This window comes from Carettochelys insculpta, chromosome 5 (genome assembly GCF_033958435.1).
Source record: "Carettochelys insculpta isolate YL-2023 chromosome 5, ASM3395843v1, whole genome shotgun sequence".
NCBI classification, from domain to species: Eukaryota; Metazoa; Chordata; order Testudines; family Carettochelyidae; genus Carettochelys; species Carettochelys insculpta.
In genome coordinates, this window is record NC_134141.1 from 106,679,203 (window position 1) to 106,698,671 (window position 19,469).

At 43.9% G+C, this 19,469-nt stretch overlaps 1 protein-coding gene across 1 annotated transcript in view; it reads left to right on the forward strand.

Annotated features, from left to right (window-relative positions):
• Positions 1 to 19,469, forward strand: part of ADAMTS12 (ADAM metallopeptidase with thrombospondin type 1 motif 12) — a 278,989-nt gene that overhangs the window by 177,055 nt on the left and 82,465 nt on the right. The window contains exon 13 of the mRNA XM_074995694.1: positions 16,175 to 16,308. Coding sequence (XP_074851795.1) covers positions 16,175 to 16,308 — 134 coding nt within the window. The remainder of the gene's footprint in view (positions 1 to 16,174; positions 16,309 to 19,469) is intronic.

A 19,469-nucleotide genomic window follows, 5' to 3' on the forward strand; every position in this document is an offset into this window, starting at 1 on the left:
GTATACATTTGCTAGCTTTGGCTGAATTTTCAATGACTGTGCATTTAGCTAAAATCCACAAGTGGGAAAATATTAAGGATGATAATGTGGTTGGTGTCATGTATTGGCTGACATTTTCATATAAAACAACATTGTAACTATGTCTAATGAGGATGTCATAATTAGTGTGTACCTGATTCCTCTTTTTTGCCAGCTGTCTGTGAGGTGAGCTGGGATTTTGCCTACCTATGTGTAGGAGGGACAGAGAGGAGATCTTCCAAGCTATAGATTTTCTTGGGATGTCAGCTTGCTAGCTGCAGATTCTTTTGTACCAGAGACTGTTCTGTGGTTTAAGTGAAGTAGAAAGATTTTATATCAACTTAGCCAAGTGATATTACTTTGGAACAAACTAGGATTGTGACACAGGATCAGACCCTTCCCTGGGAAGGAAAGGTCTCTCTTATTTATTCAAAATGGTGTCTTATTTGGGGATGTTCCTTTTGGGAAAAGGCACCTTCCTGGTGAATTTTACAAGGAAATAGTTGTGCCTGAGAGGTATAGAAGAGATTTTCTCCGATTAGCTCATGATGGGGCATTTTCTGATCATTTAGGAACAGAGAAAATGTCTGACAAGTTGCTGTGAAACTTTTACTGGACCCATATGTTTCCAACAGTGAAAAGTTAGTATAGAAGTGGTAACTTGTGCCAGCAGTGTAAGGGCTTAAAAAGATATTGTAAGGAACCTGTGCTCTGGTGTACTCGCCCCACACAGGCCAAGGAAGGACTAACTCCATGGGGTGGGCTGAGGAAGCTATCATCCCCTGACTCCTGCTGGGCAGGCCACAATTGGAACAGCAGTATAAAAGTCTAGCACAGCTCAGTCTGGGCTGACTTCTGAGGAGTGAGGATGTATGCTGCGGGATCTTGCCAGGGAGCTGCTGGAGTCTGAGATCACAGAGGCCAAGCTCTTTAGGATCCGGCCAGATACTTGGTTACCGGCAGACAGGCAGGTGATGAGAGAACTATTACGAGTTTCACACACCAGAGACCCAGGAGACACAGAGATCACACCACTGGAAGACACGGTAGGAAGTAGTCCAGGGAAAATTCCACATAGTCCTGGCTGTAGAACCACGCAATAAATTAACATGTTTTGGTTGGAACTCCACTGGTCCAGTGGTGAATACATTTGTCACCCACAGGCCTTGGACAGGGACCCAGTGGAGTTGGGAGGGTCCATTCCATCTACCCTAGTCACCACCCAGGGCTGTGTGACGTAATGGTTAGTAGGAGTGGGCAGCCATCTGTGAGGGGGTGACACAATTTGAGAGGTCCCTCTGCAGTGCAGACAAGGAGAGGCAGAGAAAGAGACAAGAGCAGCAAAAATTGCCCCTTGCCTACCAACAGCTACTAACACCTGTCCCTTCTGTGGTAAGACCTGTTGCTCCAGAATCGGGCTGATCAGCCATCAACAGACTCATAGATCGCAGAGTGACATGAAGACATTCTACTAGTTATTGAGTGACCACAAAGAGAACAGTCACCCTCCCTTTGGGTGGTAGCCCACTCTTTCTGGCCGTTAGGCCAAACAGCCCTGGTAAGACCACCAGCCTGGCAGGAGAAGGCAGAGAGGTTGACTGGCTGCTGGGCTGCACAGCATGAGAGAGCACAGAATTACTGACTCTGGCCACTAGGCCACAAAGCTCTGCAAGGGCATTGAACTAGATTAGCCAGGGGGCTGCAATGCCCTGGCTTCATCCCTAAAACAGCAGGGAGAGTACACCCCCAACAACCTTTGTCTATTACTGGTGAGGCATTTGCCAAAATTCCTGTGGATTTTGTGGAACCTGCCCCTCGACCTTCCAGAAATAGAAGGAAATATATACCGGTGGTAGTGGATTTAGTTATTGGGACCCAAGGCTACAGCATTGTCTAATATTGAAGGTAAAAGGGTGGCTGCAGCTCTGTTTGTTATTTTCAGCAAAGTAGATTTTCCCAGAGATATTGTAACAGGTCAGGGTACAAATCTTAAGTCTGTTATATTTCAGGAGTTGTGGAAATTTTGTGAGGTAAGACTGCATCTTACCACTCAGAACCTAATGGGCTTGTGAGAAGATTCCCTTGAACTTTGATGCTATGTATAGAATGTATATAACCAGGCCTGTGGGCAAACATTGCTCTGTTTCTGATTGTATGTGTTCAGAAGTGTACCCCAAGAATCTACCAGCTTTGCTTTTTTTCCCCCCGACTCCTGAACTGACACCTGGTCAGTGGACACTTACATTTAATTTATGATTTTTGGGAGAGCAGCACCAAGGAAACTGAAGAAGCAGTCGCAAAATGTGTGTCTCTATTTAAGATGGAAAATCAAAACTCTTGGTATGGCCACCCATGAAAGCTTGTGCTCCAATAAAACTATAAGGTGCAACCAGACTTCTTGTTGTTATCACCAGTTTGAGGTGTCCGTCATGTTTTACAACAATCTGACTTGAGTTTGGCCCCTCAGCTGTGAGCCACATACCAGGCACTGTAACAGCAACTATAAAAGCAAAACTTTGAGAATTCTGTACTAGAAATACTCTGGAAACTTTATATGCATTGTTTTCTCTCACCTGATTTCACACACAAATCATGAAATAAATACTGGAAATTACTCAGAATTGTTTCATAAACCACAGGAGAACTGGTAAACACCCTTAAGCAATGCACAAAACAATCTCCCCTTTCTGTAGGTGGTGAGGCAGGTCACTAGTTACTTATCTTCCAAATCACTGCATGTTCTAGAACAAAATAAAACTATAATCAAAGGAATAGTTACAGGGCTTTTTGGACCAGTTCCTCACCTAGTGTAAATTGGTGTAGGTTCACTGAAATCTAAGGAACTGTCTCAATTTACACCAGATGAGTGTCTGATCCCTAACCTTTCCCTTGCAGAACTATGAAACTAATCAAATTCGGTTTGTTGTTTCATGTCAAAGGAATTGACAGCAGACTAAAATGAGGCTGCCAGAGGATTGTCCTTAAGAGTTTGGTTTATTGTTTTATCAACCAGTATTTTCAAAGCTCCCTATTTACATATACAGCTTAGATGAAAAAGTCGCCATTTCCCAGCATGAAGTTTTCCCAAATACTAAATGCAGCCAAATGCTTTTCTGTGAAACAACTTTGTCAGTGAGATGAAATCCAAAGCCAGAATCTTTGTGGATTTCGGTGTCATCTATTTTGGGCTTCAACCTGAAGAAAGCATTTTAAATGTTTCAGGGATATAAAGTCATTCTAATGGTCCATTTTGGCCTTAAAACTGGAAGAAAACAGTTCAGTGCTTCTAGACTCTTCTTGTGATGAATAATAATAATTGCCTACAGGTTCTAGATGGAAATGGGTACTTTTTGTTCTAGGCTTATACAAATTCAGAGGAAGGCACAGACTCTCCTTTAAAGAGGTTGTAATTGAATTTGAGATGTTTGGGGAGGGGGAGAAGAAGAGGGCAGCAATACCCATGGCTACAAAGGCTGCTGTGCACAGCCTGATGGTTCCAGATCATTTTGCTTCCCTCTCCACTCAGCACACACAGATTTTAAATTGAATGATGGTGTTTGAGGTGGGAAGCGTGGGGAATCGCAGGAAGGGAAGTTAGTGAAGGTGAGGAAGGAAAGGATAGGCATTTAGGACAGAAGTTGGAGGGGAACGGAAAAGACGGATTGATGATAGAAAATCTACCTGCTACCTTCATGAGTCAGGAAGGAAGCTAGGGAATGTAATGTAAGGGTGCTTGACTTATGGATTTTCCTGCCCCATAGAGCTGGGCAAGAAGGGGCAAACGTTATGGGACTGAACGTTGCTGCTGCTCTGAAAACAACATGTGAATGAAATATAGACACCAGCAGACTAATGCTGCTGGCCCTGAGGCAGTTCCTTGCTGCTGTCTGTCTTCCACCTGCAGGGTCCTACTCCAACTTGGGAGGATTTTGCCTACAGTGTTTACAAATAGAACTGATCAGAACTAAACTGTCTAGTGGGTATACACTTATAAATAAAGAGTTACTGTGAACCAAGACATTGAACAATATGAAGCTCACTACTTAGATTTCTGAGGAGGAAAATAATGGTATGGTTTATTTTTGAATGGGATCTTGTAAACTTCTTGCTTCAGACTCTGTTCCAGTCATCAGTGCAAACCCCCCTGTAGCAAGTGTGTACTGTATGACACAGATTAATTCTGTGGCAGTAGCCTCTCTAGCTGGCCTTAGGCAGAAGCGAGAAAAAATACAATGGATAAATTTCAGGAAGAATAACTGAGCCTGGAGCAAATGAATAGCCCTTGGGAGAGGATTTTAGACCAAAATTTTCCAATTTGGGTGCCTAAAATTGGACTTCCAAATGGATAGTTAGGAACAGAACCCACAGTAACCTGATTTTCAAAGGCACTAAGCTGCATTAGCTGTTGTTGACTTCAGCGGGTTGGGTGGGGGTTCAGCATCTCTGAAAAACAAGTAGTGGATGACAGACTTTAGGTTGTCTAGTATGAAAATTGTGGCCTGAGTGTGTTGATGAGGGCGTTGGAGGGCATAGGCCATGAGGAAGAAAGAGGTCTAGAGACTGGATTTGAAAAGTGTCAGGTTGCTTACTGTGTACAGAGAGCATAGAGCTGCCTAGCAGTTAAAGTGTTCAGTAGTCTTATGTTTTCATCTTTATGTGAGAAAATTCATACTTGGCTGCCTTCAGTTCTGCACTCAAGTGATTCTAGTAGTAGTAGATAGTCAGTCATGTCCGATGATGACATCTTGAGCTTGCACAGGCTTATCAATTGTGGACTTGCATATGGCTGAGGAGTCCAAGCTTTGAACGGCATGGGCGTTCACAGTGAGGGCCAGAGAATTGTCCTGGCTCTGCTGGTGCGGTTGCTGCTGTTGCTTTCTTCCTCTCATGAGCATCAATGAGGCGTACGCGTTGCTGCTCTTTAAAGTTGTCATACGTGTGTCGTACGAGAGCATGCCAGCCTGTTTGGTCTCTTGCATTTTGCTCTAGCTCATCTGGTATTAAACCAGCATGAGCAATGTTGGCCTTCACGCAGTCTTTATATCTCTTGCAAGGCCTACCTTGATTCCTTTTGCCCTGGGAGAGTTCACCGTAGAGGAGTTGCTTAGGGATTCTTGACTCTTCCATTTGTATGACATGCCCTGTCCAGGGAAGCTGGGCCTTCAGAATTATGGCTTCGATGCTTGGGGTTCCTGCTCTGTCCAGGACTTCCAGGTTTGTAACTCTGTCCTGCCATTGAATGTGCAGTATTGACCTCAGGCTGTGTGTGTGGAAGTGCTCCAGCAGTTTTATGTCTTCTGTACACGGTCCAAGTTTCACAGCCATACAGGAGACTGGTCAGGACTACAGCCTTGTACACGTTCAGTTTAGTGGACTGTCAGGTATTATGCTAATTCAACACTTGCGCTCTTGAATGTCCTAGTGCCCGGCTGTCCTGGCAGATTCTGGCATTGATTTCTTTGTCAAGGGAGCCATCATTGGCTATCACGATGCCAAGGTACTTGAACTCCTCTACTGTTAAGTCTGTTCCTTCAGTAAAGATTGAAGCAGGGAGAACAGCAGATCCTGGAACAGGTTGAAACAGTACCTCAGTCTTTTCTAGGCTGATGGTCAAACCAAAGAGGCGAGTGGCATCGGCAAACTTGTTGACGATGAGCTGGAGATCAGATTCCTTGTGTGCCGTAAGTGCACAGTTGTCAGCAGAAAGGGCTTCAAGGATGAGCCTCTCAAGCATCTTGGTTTTAGCATTCAGACGACAAAGGTCGAAAAGTGACCCATCAAGTTTGTATTTTATGTAGACTTCATGGTCCAGGTCCCTAACTGCATGGCTGAGGACGCACATGAAAAAGAGGCTGAATAACACTGGGGCCAGCACGCACCCTTGCTTCACACCCTTGGATATCTCAAGTGGATCTGAGGACTCGCCATTTGAAAGAACAAAGCCAATCATGTCATTGTGGAAGAGGCATAATGAATCTTGTCAGGCAGCCAAGTTTTGATGGGGTAATCCACAGGGCTTCTCTGTTGATGGTGTCAAATGCCTTGGTCAGGTCTATAAAGACAGACCAGAACTTGGATCTGTATGCTATGTACTTTTCCTGCACCTGACGAACAGAAAAGATCATGTCAATGGTGCTGCGGCCTGGGCGAAAACCACAGTGTGCCTCTGGTAGGTTCTCCTCTGAGATGCTGGTGATCAGATGGTTGACGATGACTCAAGCCAAGATCTTCCCAGCAGTACAGAGAAGGGAGATACCCTGGTAATTTCCACAGTCAGCTTTGTCGCCCTTGTTCTTGAAGAGTGAGATGATTGTGGCATCCTTAAAGTCTTCGGGCATATCTTTTTCTTCCCAGATGCTGATCCTGATGTTGTGAAAGGCTTCAAGTGACACTGGTCCTGCCGCTTTGAAAATTTCAGCAGGGATACCGTCCATCCCAGGGACTTTGCCAGAGCTGGTCTGGCTGATTGCCTTTTTGACCTCATCCATTGTAGGGGGCAGGTCAAGACTGTCTATTGTGAGTTTCTGAGGGATCTAGTCTAGAGCCACAGGGTCAACAATGGAGGGTCTGTTGAGAAGGTTGCTGAAGTGCTCTCTCCACCTATTGTTGGTGCTGTTCTTCTCCCTCAGAAGGTTCATGCCATCTGCAGACAGGAGAGGTGTAGTACTTGGCTTTGAAGGTCCACATATAGCTTTGATAGCACTGAAGAACATCCTGGAATTCTTGATGCCAGCGTACTATTGGACTTCATCAGCTTTACTCTCCCACTACTCATCTTGCATTTTGCGAAGTGGCATTTGCACCTGGCTCTGAAGGTGTTTGAAACGATCACATTTGGAGATTGAGGACTGACAGTTTTACAATAGCAGAAACGTGTTCTGTTTTTTCCTCTAAGATCTTCATGATGGCTTCATCATTTTCATCAAACCAGTCTTGATGAACTCTCTTTTTCTGTCCTAGTGATGACTTGGCTGACTCCATCACCAGGGTTTTGAGCTGGCCCCACTTTTGTGTTGGGTCTCCAGTCAGAGGTCCATGGGACATCAGCACTTCAAGGCAGGCTGCAAATTTCTCACAATGACCAGTATGTTGCAGATTCGTGATGTTGAAGGAGGGTCTGACAACCTTGAGTTTCTTGCGGTGCAGTGGTGTGGTGTACAGCATAAGGACTGATCTGACGAGTCTATGATCAGTCCAGCACTCAGCTCCCCACATGGCCCTGGTGATCTTAACATCTCAAATGTCCCACCTGCGACTGCTGACATAGTCAGTCAGGTGCCACTGTTTTGATCTTGGGTGCGTCCATATGGTCTTTGTATTTATCGGCTTGCTTGAAGAGAGTGTTGGTAATCGTCAGGTCATTTTCTGCACACAAGCTCACCAGAAGGTGGCCATTGACATTCATGTTACCAACACTATGATGCCCAGTACCCCTGTCTAAGTCCTACAGTCCTTGCCTACCCTGGCGCTGAGGTCACCCAACAGGAAAAGCCTGTCACTAGGAGGAGTTGCTTTCACAACATGGTCAAGGTCCTCATAGAAACTTTCTTCTGCTTCCCCATGCTGACTAGCAGCGATGGCTTAAGCACTGATGACTGTAATGTGGTGAGAGGTGTTGAGGGGGAAGCAGAGCTTGATCAGATGCTCACTGATGCAGTTTGGTAAGTCAGGAAGCTGGTGGAGAAGTGATGCCTTGATGGCAAGTCCCACTCCGTGGATCTGTGTTCATTTTTTGGCCTGCTTTTCTGGAATAAGGTGTAACCTCCTTTTGGTTCGCAGATGGAGCCTTCTTCTGCCAGTCTGGTCTCACTCAGGGTGGCTATGTCAATGTTATAACATGCCAGCTCTCTTGCTATGAGGGCCGTTCTTCTGTCAGGCGTCATAGCATTCTCCCTGTCCAAGAGGGTGCGAACGTTCCATGCTGCAACTATCATCTTTCTTTTTGCTGTTTTTTGACCTCTGAGGGTAAAACTGCCAGCTGTGGCCATTTTGGTTGGGACAAGCAATTTTTGGGACACCTTTTCTTGTCCCCTTCCTCATTTTGAAGGTGAGCAGTGCTGTTCCTAAAAAGGCCTGCTCAGTCACCTGGGATGCTGCCGAACTCCTCTATCGTCCCAGGGTCAGAGTCAAGCGACTTAAGTCCACAGGCCGCCTACGTGCAGGTTCGGAGCTATGACTTCCAGTGGTCACCTCCACCTGTCACTTTGCCCCTCCGCCATCGCCCTAGGACCTTGAGGTAGACGGAAGTGATAATGTGCAAAGAATCTGTGCCGGAGAATGTTTAAAGTGGAAAAGCCGTTGCAGGGGGCAGTTCCACTCCCTTGACCTCAGAAGCCTGGTTCCAGCGGTACAAAAAGTCATCACGGCTGGGACTTCCTAGGTTGCAGTGGATGGCCATGCCATCTTTGGTGCCTTGTCATGCCCTTCACTCTCCACAGAGCATTGCAGAGCCGCCTTCCTGGCTGCTGGATCTTCAGATGATTCTATTCCACGTGTAACTGCCCACACATGGACTTGAACTTGTGACCTCTGGAGCCTAGTGCAATAGCCTATGGTTTGAGCTAAAAGGCAGCTGTTGTCTCACATTGTAGAGGCTCTTGCACTAAGCTCCAGAGGTCCCAGGTTTGAGCCTGCCTTTTGGCGGTTACAAGTGGGAGCTTGTCTGGGGTTTTAGCTGAGTCTCTGAAGCCCGGGGTGCACTTCCTCAGCTAAGGGAAGTATGTAACCCACAGGCCTAGGGGTGTGGTTTACTGTCCTATACAATGGCACTGAGACCACTTGCACAGGGAGAGCCTCCTCTTGAGCTTTAGCTGAGATCCTGCTGCCTTTTAGCTCAAATTGCAGAGGCTCCTGCACTAAGCTCCAGAGGTCCCAGATTCAAGTCTGCCTATGGGTGGTTACACAAGGTTTGAAGAGCAACAAGAAACCCAACAGAGGTGCTTCTCTTAATACTGGATCTGCAGTTAGTTTCTCCAGCATTATGTAACAAAAGAAGCACAAATACAGAAATATCTGGCCCTACACTAAAGAAAATGTCTTACATTCAGTCCTCAATATATGTTGCTCCGATATACATTGTTTTGCACTTGCCTCCATTAAAACTTTGAGGAACACAACGTAAAAATTCCTTGCGCTTAAGTCGTTATGTCATTTAGAAGAGGAAAAATTAGCATTCCCTCCCAGCATCCTCTGCAACTCTCCTCTGCCTCATTCATTGATCTGGCATTGTGCATGGCTGGTGCTTAGCATGTACGTCAATGACTTTACCATTTTATATCAGAGTACAGTGTATCCTTTGCATCCATGCAATAGTGAGTTCAAAACAAAGTTCCAGTAATAGTGCAGGTGATGAACATATGGTAACAGCAAGTAAAAAACTGCACATAGGATAAAAATGGTTTAAAAATTTATTTTTGATTAGGATCATTTGCTTAAATGTTGCTTAAAATGCTTTAAATGTACAGTATGGTTAGTGAGTGGTACATTAGGATTTAAATGGTTACATAGGCAAAATTTATGCTTTTATGGTCCCTGTCCCTCTCTACTTTATTTCTTATGTGGGAAAACTCGTCATTATACATTTTGCTTAAGTCATAACTTTACAGTCCCTATCCCTGACGTATATCGAGGACCCCCTGTAGTCATTTTCCACAGACAGTTCTCTTTGAAACTGGCGGACTAATGCTACTGTGACAGAGGTAATTAAACCAGCATAAAATGTTTATCTTTATGGTATTAAATTGACCTAGCTGTGATAAGGGAGTGACATGCAGGTTTACTCGCTTTATTACTTTATTTTCTTCAGGGGAGTACAGTTAAGCTTATCTAGATCTGCTAGTTTCTTGGAGAACCGTATTTCAATGTAGGGCTTATGCTGAGTTTATGGAATAACTCAGAGAAATAATACAGAAAGAGAAATAGTCTTATTTGCATACATTATATTCAATCCGTCCATGACAGTGATGGGCTCACCCACTATTTATCCTCCTCTCATATATTGGAGGATAGGGGTTACATAACTAAACTGTGATGGCTCTCATATGTCATCAGAAGGCAATATATCTGTTTCTCGTATCAGATCTGTATAGCTATGTTCTCTGGAGCTGAGCTGTCAGAACCTTCTATTGCCATTAGTTTGAAATCAGGCAGGAACTCACATTCCAGGGATTGCTTGATGTTATAAAACACCTGCTTGCCGCCTTACTATTTCTCTTGTTGCCCCCTTCTGATAATGAGGGTATTTGTAGGAGGAGGGAGGGGTTGTTTTTTATTTTTTTTCCTGCTACAGCTGTTCTTTGGCCAAATCCTGGTCCTTCAGCAGGGCCAAGATTTCAACAGAAATGCAGAGTCACTCCTTGTGTTGTAAGAAAAAATATTGCCATCCTGTCTTTGGGCAGCAGCATACATTAGTCAAACACCAACTTAATCAGTAACAAAGAGGAAGCCGTGCTAGTCTATACACTATCAAAACAAAAAGCAGTCAAGTAGCACTTTAAAGACTAGCAAAATGGCTTATTAGGTGAGCTTTCGTGGGACAGACCCACTTCTTCAGACCATAGCCAGAACAGACTCAATATTTAAGGCACAGAGAACCAAAAACAGTAAGCAAGGAGGACAAATCAGAAAAAGATAATCAAGGTGAGCAAATCAGAGTGGAGGGGTGGGGGGGAAGATCAAGAATTAGATTGAGCCAAGTATGCAGACAAGCCCCTATAGTGACTCAAAGTTCCCATCACGATTTAAACCTAGCACTTTAAAGACTAGTTCTCTAAATTCTATCCTATTTAATTTAAATTTAAATTCAGTCTAATTCTTGACCTTCCCACCCCTCCACTCTCTGATTTTTTTTTTTTTTTCACCTTGATTATCTTTTTCTGATTTGTCCTCCTTGCTTACTGTTTTTAGTTCTCTGTGCCTTAAATATTGAGTCTGTTCTGGTCTGGCTATGGTCTGAAGAAGTGGGTCTGTCCCACAAAAGCTCACCTAATAAACCATTTTGCTAGTCTTTAAAGTGCTACTTGACTGCTTTTTGTTAAGTTAATCAGTTGAGAGTGTATCCTTCTTTATAAAAGGGTTTGGTCTACCCTGGAGATATAATTTCCTGCTCAAGTAGACACACTCATGCTATCTTTGATCAAACTAGTGCACTCAGAATAGAAGTAGAGCCCTTGAGAGACTGGAACAGACTAGCTGTCCTGTGTACCATCACATCTGCACCCTCAGGTGGCTGGCCCGTTCCACGCTTGTGCCACCACAAATGCACTTTGATTTTTTTTATACTGATGTGATCAGAACAAGCACATATAATTTCCCGCTTGGGTAGATCTACACCTCAAGATTGTAGGTGTACTTTGATGTAAATTAATAGAGTAAATACTGCTGGAAATTTGTTTTTTGAGGAAGACTTTGTGTTCCCATTTGATTAGTTTCAAGCTGTTCAGTTTACAGTGACTGAGCAGGGATTCCCGTTTGTACATACTTGCCATTTGGCCACAGAGCCAAATTTTGAGATTCCTGCTGAGATTTTGCATAGTCCTTATGTAATAAGCCATGATTGCATCCAGAGAAACACCATTGTTGTCATAGTTTGTCTCCAAATGACACCCAATCATGGAGCTAAGGTGGCATGGGATGCCCTACTACAGGAGTGAAAGCAGAACCTCCCCGCAGACTGCTCATTCCTTCTCATTTCCAGAGATCCACAGAGTCTGAGGATGGAAAAACCATATCTCCCCTAAAGCGACTCAGACCATTTTTTGCAGTTTTACTGTCACAGGGACCACCTTTTCTGTTTGTTTCCTATATGAAAGGGAATAATTGGACCCTCTGTTTTATAGTTCTTGGTACTTGCTGCTTCTCTTCTGCGTATAGACTTAATATTTTGATAGGACTTGTCTTTTGATTCATTGTTAATGAAATGCTGTTGAATAGATATTTTCCTCAAGAGATTCCATTACAGTAAATGCTCAATACAACAGACTAATGTGGGGGGAACATGTGTCCATTGAAATGGAAAGTCCACTATATCAGCGGGTTTACTCCAATGGTTTGGTCCTCTGGCTCCCAGCCACCCCCAGCTCTGCCCTGAGCGCAGCAGCCCCTTAAGCTTCAACCCACCCATGCTCAGGGAAGAGCGTGGCAGCTCCTCTGGCTATGAGCCTCTGCTGCCACTGTGTCCCCACCCCCCCCACCCTTGGCTGGGACCACAGTGGTGATCCCAGCCACAGCCAGGGGCCCCTAGGCTGTGGTGGTCTCAGCCGTGGGGGGACCAGTGGTGTCTGTGGTGATTCACCATTTTCAGTACTATGGAGCACAGTACTGTACTTTACTTTCCTTGGTGAGGAGGCTAGCGGACATTACTGATGTCCAGTAAAACAGGATCTGCTATAGTTAGGGTTTACTGTACTTGGAATTCCATTGCATTCATTCTGCCTCTGTATTATGGACTTAAGTCTCATTCCCACTGCCTATGGGTACACTGACCTGAACTGCTGGTAGCAGTATGCAAATTGGCAGCCTTGAAAATGCAAATGACCACTCATTTGCATATTCACTCACTGGTAGACGCTGCTGCTGGCACAACAAAAGCTGTGTAAACATGGTTCTGCTGGTGAAACCACCCCGCTTTGCTAGCAGCCTCTTATGCCTGGAAAAAATCAGGCATAAGAGGCTGCTGACAAAGTGGGGATTTTGCTGGCAGAACCATGTTTACACAGCTTTTGTGCCAGTGGCAGTGTCTGCCAATGAGCAAATATGCAAATGAGTGCCATTTGCATTTTTGAGGCTGCCAATTTGCATACTGCTGCCAGGGGTTCAGGTCAGTGTAACCATAGCCATTTAGTTTGAGGGAATATAAGGCCTGATTTAAGGCCTGTTGGCAAAATTTCGACAAAGTCCCTGGAAAGGTACTTTGGAAAACTGAGATCTATGTTTCAGGATCATATCTGTTATTCTGTGAATATTTGGGATTACAGGAATCTCTGTAGATTTCATCCTGTCAATATTTAAAATGGCGGCTTTTTTGGCAAAGTTTCGTTGTTAATTCATGCAGTTCCACTGGGTAAAAAATTGCTTTGAACAAAAATGCTCTTTTGAACAATGCTCATGGTCTTACTGATCAAAAAAGATGATCTTTTGGCTAAATCAGTGGATAGAGCCTTGAGAAAATGTTGGTTCAATATCTGGCTTCTCTGTGTACTTTCTGTGTGACCTGAGCAGTCTTTTAGTCTTTTTCTGCCTCCATTTCCCATCTACAAAAGGAGGATAATAGTACTTCCTGGCTACTTATAAGTTCTTTTGGACAGTTATTATCTTTTATGAAGTCTCTGTACAGAGCTTAGCACAGATCTCAGTTAGGGCCTGTGAACGCTACAATAATATACAAAATAATCTGGAAAACAAGTGGCTAGTGAGGTGGCTGGAATAATAGTTTTTCCAATAGCTACAGTGGTCCATCCCGTAGTGACTTGTATCTGTATTCAAAAGACCAAAGCCTAATACTTAAACATCACAGTACTGGAGTTAATGCACCTGTCTGGTGAATAATGAATTGACGCTGTGGGGTAGGAGTGGGAACGACTCTTATTTTCAGTGAAGTTCAGTGGGAAACACAATATTTCTGTTCATGCCTGATAGGGTTGTTTCATTTTTCAGCAGTTGCCGCTGTGCTCTTCTTTCATGCTCAGTGCTTCCAGAAATGAAATTAGACACCATGGTGGTTTTTACACAATTCCATACACTTCGGCACTGGAAACTCAAACTTGTGTTCTACAGCTTAAGAACTGCTTGGAAGTAGAATAAAGGATTTTGCAAAATATCCAGGCCAAGCAGAATCAATTTAGAGAAGGCGACAAAGACGTGGTGGAATTGCAGAATCCTTGTTTCCTTCAAAAAAGGGGGAAAAAAAGGATGCTTTTTGTTGAAAAATGGTGCATTTGAGGTTAGCAGGAATAAATACTAAATCAATCATAGCACCAGATACTGAAATTAACCACAGCAGGCAGAAAGCTCCTACACAAATTTAAATGAAATAATCATACATCTTTTGTATATCTGAAAAACACTATCAAATGAAGGTTGTTTGATTGCCCAGTTAGCAAACTTCACAGACTTGATAAAGATGAAATGATTAATTTTTTCATCCTAGCCTTCAAAGCCTTACATAATTCCACCCCAACTACATCTCAGACCTCAGCTCCTGCCACTTATCTCCTTGAATGATGCCAGTTTCAAAGCCCTGTTTCATCCATCCTCCGCACACTCCTGTCTCCATGCCGCCCATTATAACTGGATTGCTCCCCTTAGCCCACTTTGCCAAGCCACCGCCTTCTTTTCACTCAAGTGCCTCTTAAAGAAGTCAGCTTTTACAGTAGCATACAGTTAGCCGCAAATGAAGTGTTTCTCAGAATTTTCTCTCTGATTTTCTTTGAGATCCCAGTTCTCCAAAAACTGTATTGACTTGAGTGGGACTTCGTCAATGCTCCAAGTTGAGTCTTTGTAAGACTAGGACCTTACAGTTCTTTAGGGAAAGGGACGTTTTGTGTGTGTGTGTGTGTGTGTGTGTGTGTGCTACACATAGGAGGAACAGGGGTGGGGGCTACAGAAATGTAGGCCATTGGCTAAGGTGTGGGGGTGGGGGTTGTCTGGCTCAACACTCATGGAAGGGGCAGGGTCTTGAGCAGAAGAGGTGGGGCTGGTGTTAGCCTCCCCTTGTCAGTCCTTCAGAACTGCCTGGGGCTCTGGTGGCAATTTCAAGGGCCAGGGGCTTTAGCTGCCGCTGCCGCTGCTGCTGCAGCAGTAGTGGTGACAGCAATGAAGAGCCCCAGGCCCTTTTGAATTGCCAGGCCCCAGAGCAATAGGCTGCAGGGCAATTGCCTCCTCTGTCATCCCCTCCCTGGCTCCACTCACCCATTGGTGGACCTGGCTACACGGAGCTGAACAGACTGATCAGGCTACTCAGGCGTCAACAGAGACTGAGCTACCCTCCTGCTCCTTTATCATTTTTGTTTGTTCTTAAATAGTACCAAAAATTGCACTGATCACATTACACGTAAAGGCACAAGGGCCCTGCCCTGCCAAGTGTGAATATAGCTGCATATGTTACCCAGTGAAGGTGCAACAAAATAGTGAGGTGGGAAAGAAAGATGAGTCACAACAATACAATGGTAAAAGAAAGGTGTGGCTTCAATACCACATTTAAATCACACGAAGGATTGTCCATGATTTCATTAGGCTTTGGTTCAGGCCCTCATTCAGTAGAGATGAGTGTCTAGTCAGCTGAATAATAAACTGCATAAAGGACTAGATCGGGATGTCAGTTGTAGATTTGAAGTTCCAATCCAGCACAGCTCTTAGCCCTCTAGGCAATAGTGTTGCACTAGCATGATCCAGAGATGTATCTACAGGGGGAGTAGCATAAAGAGATTATTACCTGTATTTGGCACTGGTGCAGTGGCAGCTGGAATACTGCATCCAGTTCTGGTACCCACATGAAATATTATAAATGTCAGAGCATTCCAAGAAGAGCCAAAAGGATGATTATAACATTAGAAGTTATATCTGACAGCAGTGGCAGCGGTAAACAACCTGCAACCTCTCAGGTTAAGGAATGGCGTAGCCAATGGAAGCTGCAGACACAAAGTAAGCAACCTGTCTGGTGACCTGCCAGCTGCTTATTCAGGTGAGCTGCCCACAGACGGCAGATTGTCCACCACTATCTTAGGGTGATAGACTCAAGGAACGCAATCTGTATAGCATAATAGAGAGAGATTAAGGGATGACTTGATCACAGTATGTAAGTATCTGTGGGAAACAGCTATTTAATAATGGGCTCTTCAATCAAGCAGATATAGCACAACTCAATGTCTGGAAGCTGAAGCTTTCTTGACTGGTGCCTTAGATCAGCTATGAAGAACATTACTCACTGTTCAGCAGTGGGACTGTCAATTGAATATTTTTCATGAATTTTAAATTCATTTTAAATATTTTCAATCCTGTATCTGATTGTAATACATTTTTGAAATGTGGGAGATTCTGCTTCATCTTCCAAATTCCTTGAGGTACCACAGATTACCAGAATTTTGCATGTTTTACTTTATGGTTATTGCATACTGTATTTCCTACAGCAAGAAAATGTTATTGTCTTATTTTTCTTCAGCTAATCCTTGTGAACTCCACTGCCGCCCCATAGATGGCCAGTTTTCAGAGAAAATGCTGGATGCAGTTAGTGATGGTACTCCTTGCTATGAAGGAAGCAACGCTCGAGATATCTGTATTAATGGCATGTGTAAGGTATTGGGTATGTTTGTATGTTTCCTTTCCTAAAACTTCATTGGACTATATATTTATCAGGGGAAACAGTTTTCAAAATTATTTCAAAGGCTACCAGCCCAGACCATTTGATTTCATTGTATTTTAAGTTATCATAGAAAAGTTAATTGGGAACTGCTTTGCAAAATGGACATAAATGTAACCTTGACTCTTTCTACTGAATAGATTGGCCTGGTTGTTTCTTTCGTTATCAGAATCAATTTAAGAATACCTGTTTGCTCTGTTCCTATGGATATATTGGTTTTATAGAGGTTTGTACATTTTGGAGCCACAATTAGTTTTAATCCTGTCGTACAACTGCATTTTGAAAATGTGATCCTAATTGTGTTAAATCATGTGTTATTCATCATCTTAGAATGAAAGACATTGCCCTTGTAGTATCTCATCACATATTGAAGGGCATTTTGGCTTAGAAGTAGTGAAACTGCATAACATTTGCAAGACATTTGTATAGGATAAGGTAGCTGGCAAAGCACTGAGTGTGTGCTTCTCTAATGTTCTAATGCTGACTTAATTGCAAGAGTAACCAAAGCCAACAAGTATCAGAGAGGTAGCCGAGTTAGTCTGTATCTTCAAAAACAAGAAGTCCTGTGACACCTTAGACAAACAAATGAGTGCATATAACCATGTTTTTTTAAATGGTAGCAACATTATCCTTTTGACATGCTTTTCTGCTATGCCTAGTGTGTGCCCAGCATCCACAGCATTCTGTCGATGTGCTCTGAAAACATATGCAGTTCTTGTGATACTGGATTGAGGTTATAAATTAAGGAAATCCCATAGTCTAGGAAAATGAGGTTTTTTTTTTTTTTTTTCAATGGGTTAGCAATAAATTGGAATATGGCTTTTGTGGTATGCAATTGTTTTATCTGTAGGTTTTTTGTTTTTTGTTTTTTTTTTGAAAGTATGTGTTTGAGATCCTGTTCTCATTGATACCCGAAGGCCCTTGACACCACTGAGAGCTAAAGAAGGGCTAAGGTTTCTCAAACACTGTTAGTTGCTGATGGAAATTAATTTATCATCTTCCTGGAAGGACATCTGCATGCCTCAACCAACTGAATACCACATCATGTGTGTGCGGTGCATCCATTCTGCAATGTGGAATTGTTGACAGATAACAGAACAGCTACCAAATGAGTTAATTCTTATTTCTTTTTAGTACAGTGCTTAGACTTGTACTAGTGAATTCTTTGGGTGTGATGGAGTTCCCAATCCCACTCCCATTCAAAAGATTCCTCTTTGCTTTAATGGGAGCTAGCATGGGCTTGGGGCCAGGGCAGAGGCACTGTTTGGAAGGTATACTGGGGGGTATACTGAAACAACTCTTTTTAAAATATGAAACCATATGGTAAATTTTTCAAATGTATAGTTTTTTCCAGGGTGTTTTCCAAAGGGAAAATGAGACATTTTGCCGGTCTGGACCTGCACCCTTCTCCACCCTCACAGGGATGGCCCAAGCTGCTTATCCAATCTCCACTCCCCCCACAAATGTGAGGCTGACTCAAACCACTTGCCTGAGCCGTGCACCCACACACACAGTGGGAGCAGACAGAGGCTGAGCAAGCAGTGACACACATACTAGCAAGATGCCTGTATTTCCCAAAGGCTCAAGCTGGTGTGACTGCTCACTCGAGCCTTTCTTCCCTGCCCTACACAGGACTGCATCACCACTCACTCCTTGTGCCCTGCATGTTCCTCCTTTTTTGTTAAAAGCGGGATTTGTCCCAGTTGTCCAGGCCAGCTGATCAAGAAGGCAAAAGCAAATGGGATAAAGGGCCACTTTCAGGAGAAAAAAATAAAAAGGTTGGGACAGTGGAGTCAGGTCTTATAAAAGGGACTGTGCAAGAAAAAATGGCATGTATGATCACCCAAAGTTTTGCACATCTCTCTACCTCTTGGCTGTAGGTAGGATGGAGCTAAGAGAGGCAGAATACTGATTTAAGAGGGTTATTTTCATGGCATGTTTGATGCAACTTCAACAGGATCTGAAATTTTATAAGGCCACTACTCTCATGAGATTTTAATTCTGAATTCTAAGTAAAAGGAATTGTGATCAGCATGACTAAGTTTCAGGCTCACAGCTATTTATTCATGTTGAATCCCACAAGCTTTGGCAGTTCACACATCCCTACAAATGTGTGCCTGTTTTATCCAAAGCAGGTTCTTTTTAAAATTTATTAGAATCAGTGAGGAAGAACAGTGGGTCTCTGCTGGAAGCAAGCTCTAGCATGTATATCAGGGGTTCCCAACCTGGTACATGAGCATGTCAGAAGTGATCTATGGCAAAAAGTTGGTCTGGCCCTTTGAAGGAGCAGTGGGGCTTACCATTCCCTATTATTCCATGACAAAACCCTTCAAAAAGAATGAGTGGAGAGCGGCAGACTAGCAGAGAAAGGGGATCCAGATGTTAATGAGGTAGCTGCTTCCTTCAATTGAAAACAGTTGTTTGCTATTTTATAGGAAGTCTGAGATTGTAGGAAGGTTGCAGGAATATACTGAGTCAGAGGAGAGGCTCCCTGAGAGAGAACCGGAAAGGAGACAGGTGGACAGGGGAACCTACTTGAATCTCAGCCCATCCACAAGAAGGCAGACAGTGGAATCCTTTCACAAAGAAGGTGGCATTGTGTCAGTTCAGGACCAAGGGAAATTATGCAATGGGGCTGGAATCCAGATTCTGGGAGGCCAAGGAAGCCTGCATAAATTACGTACAGCCCCAGGCTGAAGGAGGGCTGTGGAGTCCCTTATCTAGGAGTTGTGATTTTTGGGGACCAGGGCAGGAGACCTGAAGAAGAGACTCCAGAGTGGCCAGAGGTTGCAGCAGGACTGGGGCAAAGGGAGCTGGAGGAGATTCAGAAACTTAAAGTGCTACCGAGGTGAATTTCAGCTAAATATGCCTGGTACCCAGAGTTGGGAAATTTCAGTCAAGGCCCCTCATCACTCTGCCTTTCCCATTTGAACCCCCTCTGCCTTTTCTTCCACCCACATACACAGCCACTAGCATCAGCAGAGCCCTCCTTGCCCTTTCTTTTCACCTCTCCCCCACACCAGGGACATCTCTCTTCTTTCCATTTCCTGCCTTTTACTTACACCTCTGGAGACACACCAGATGTCTGACACACACA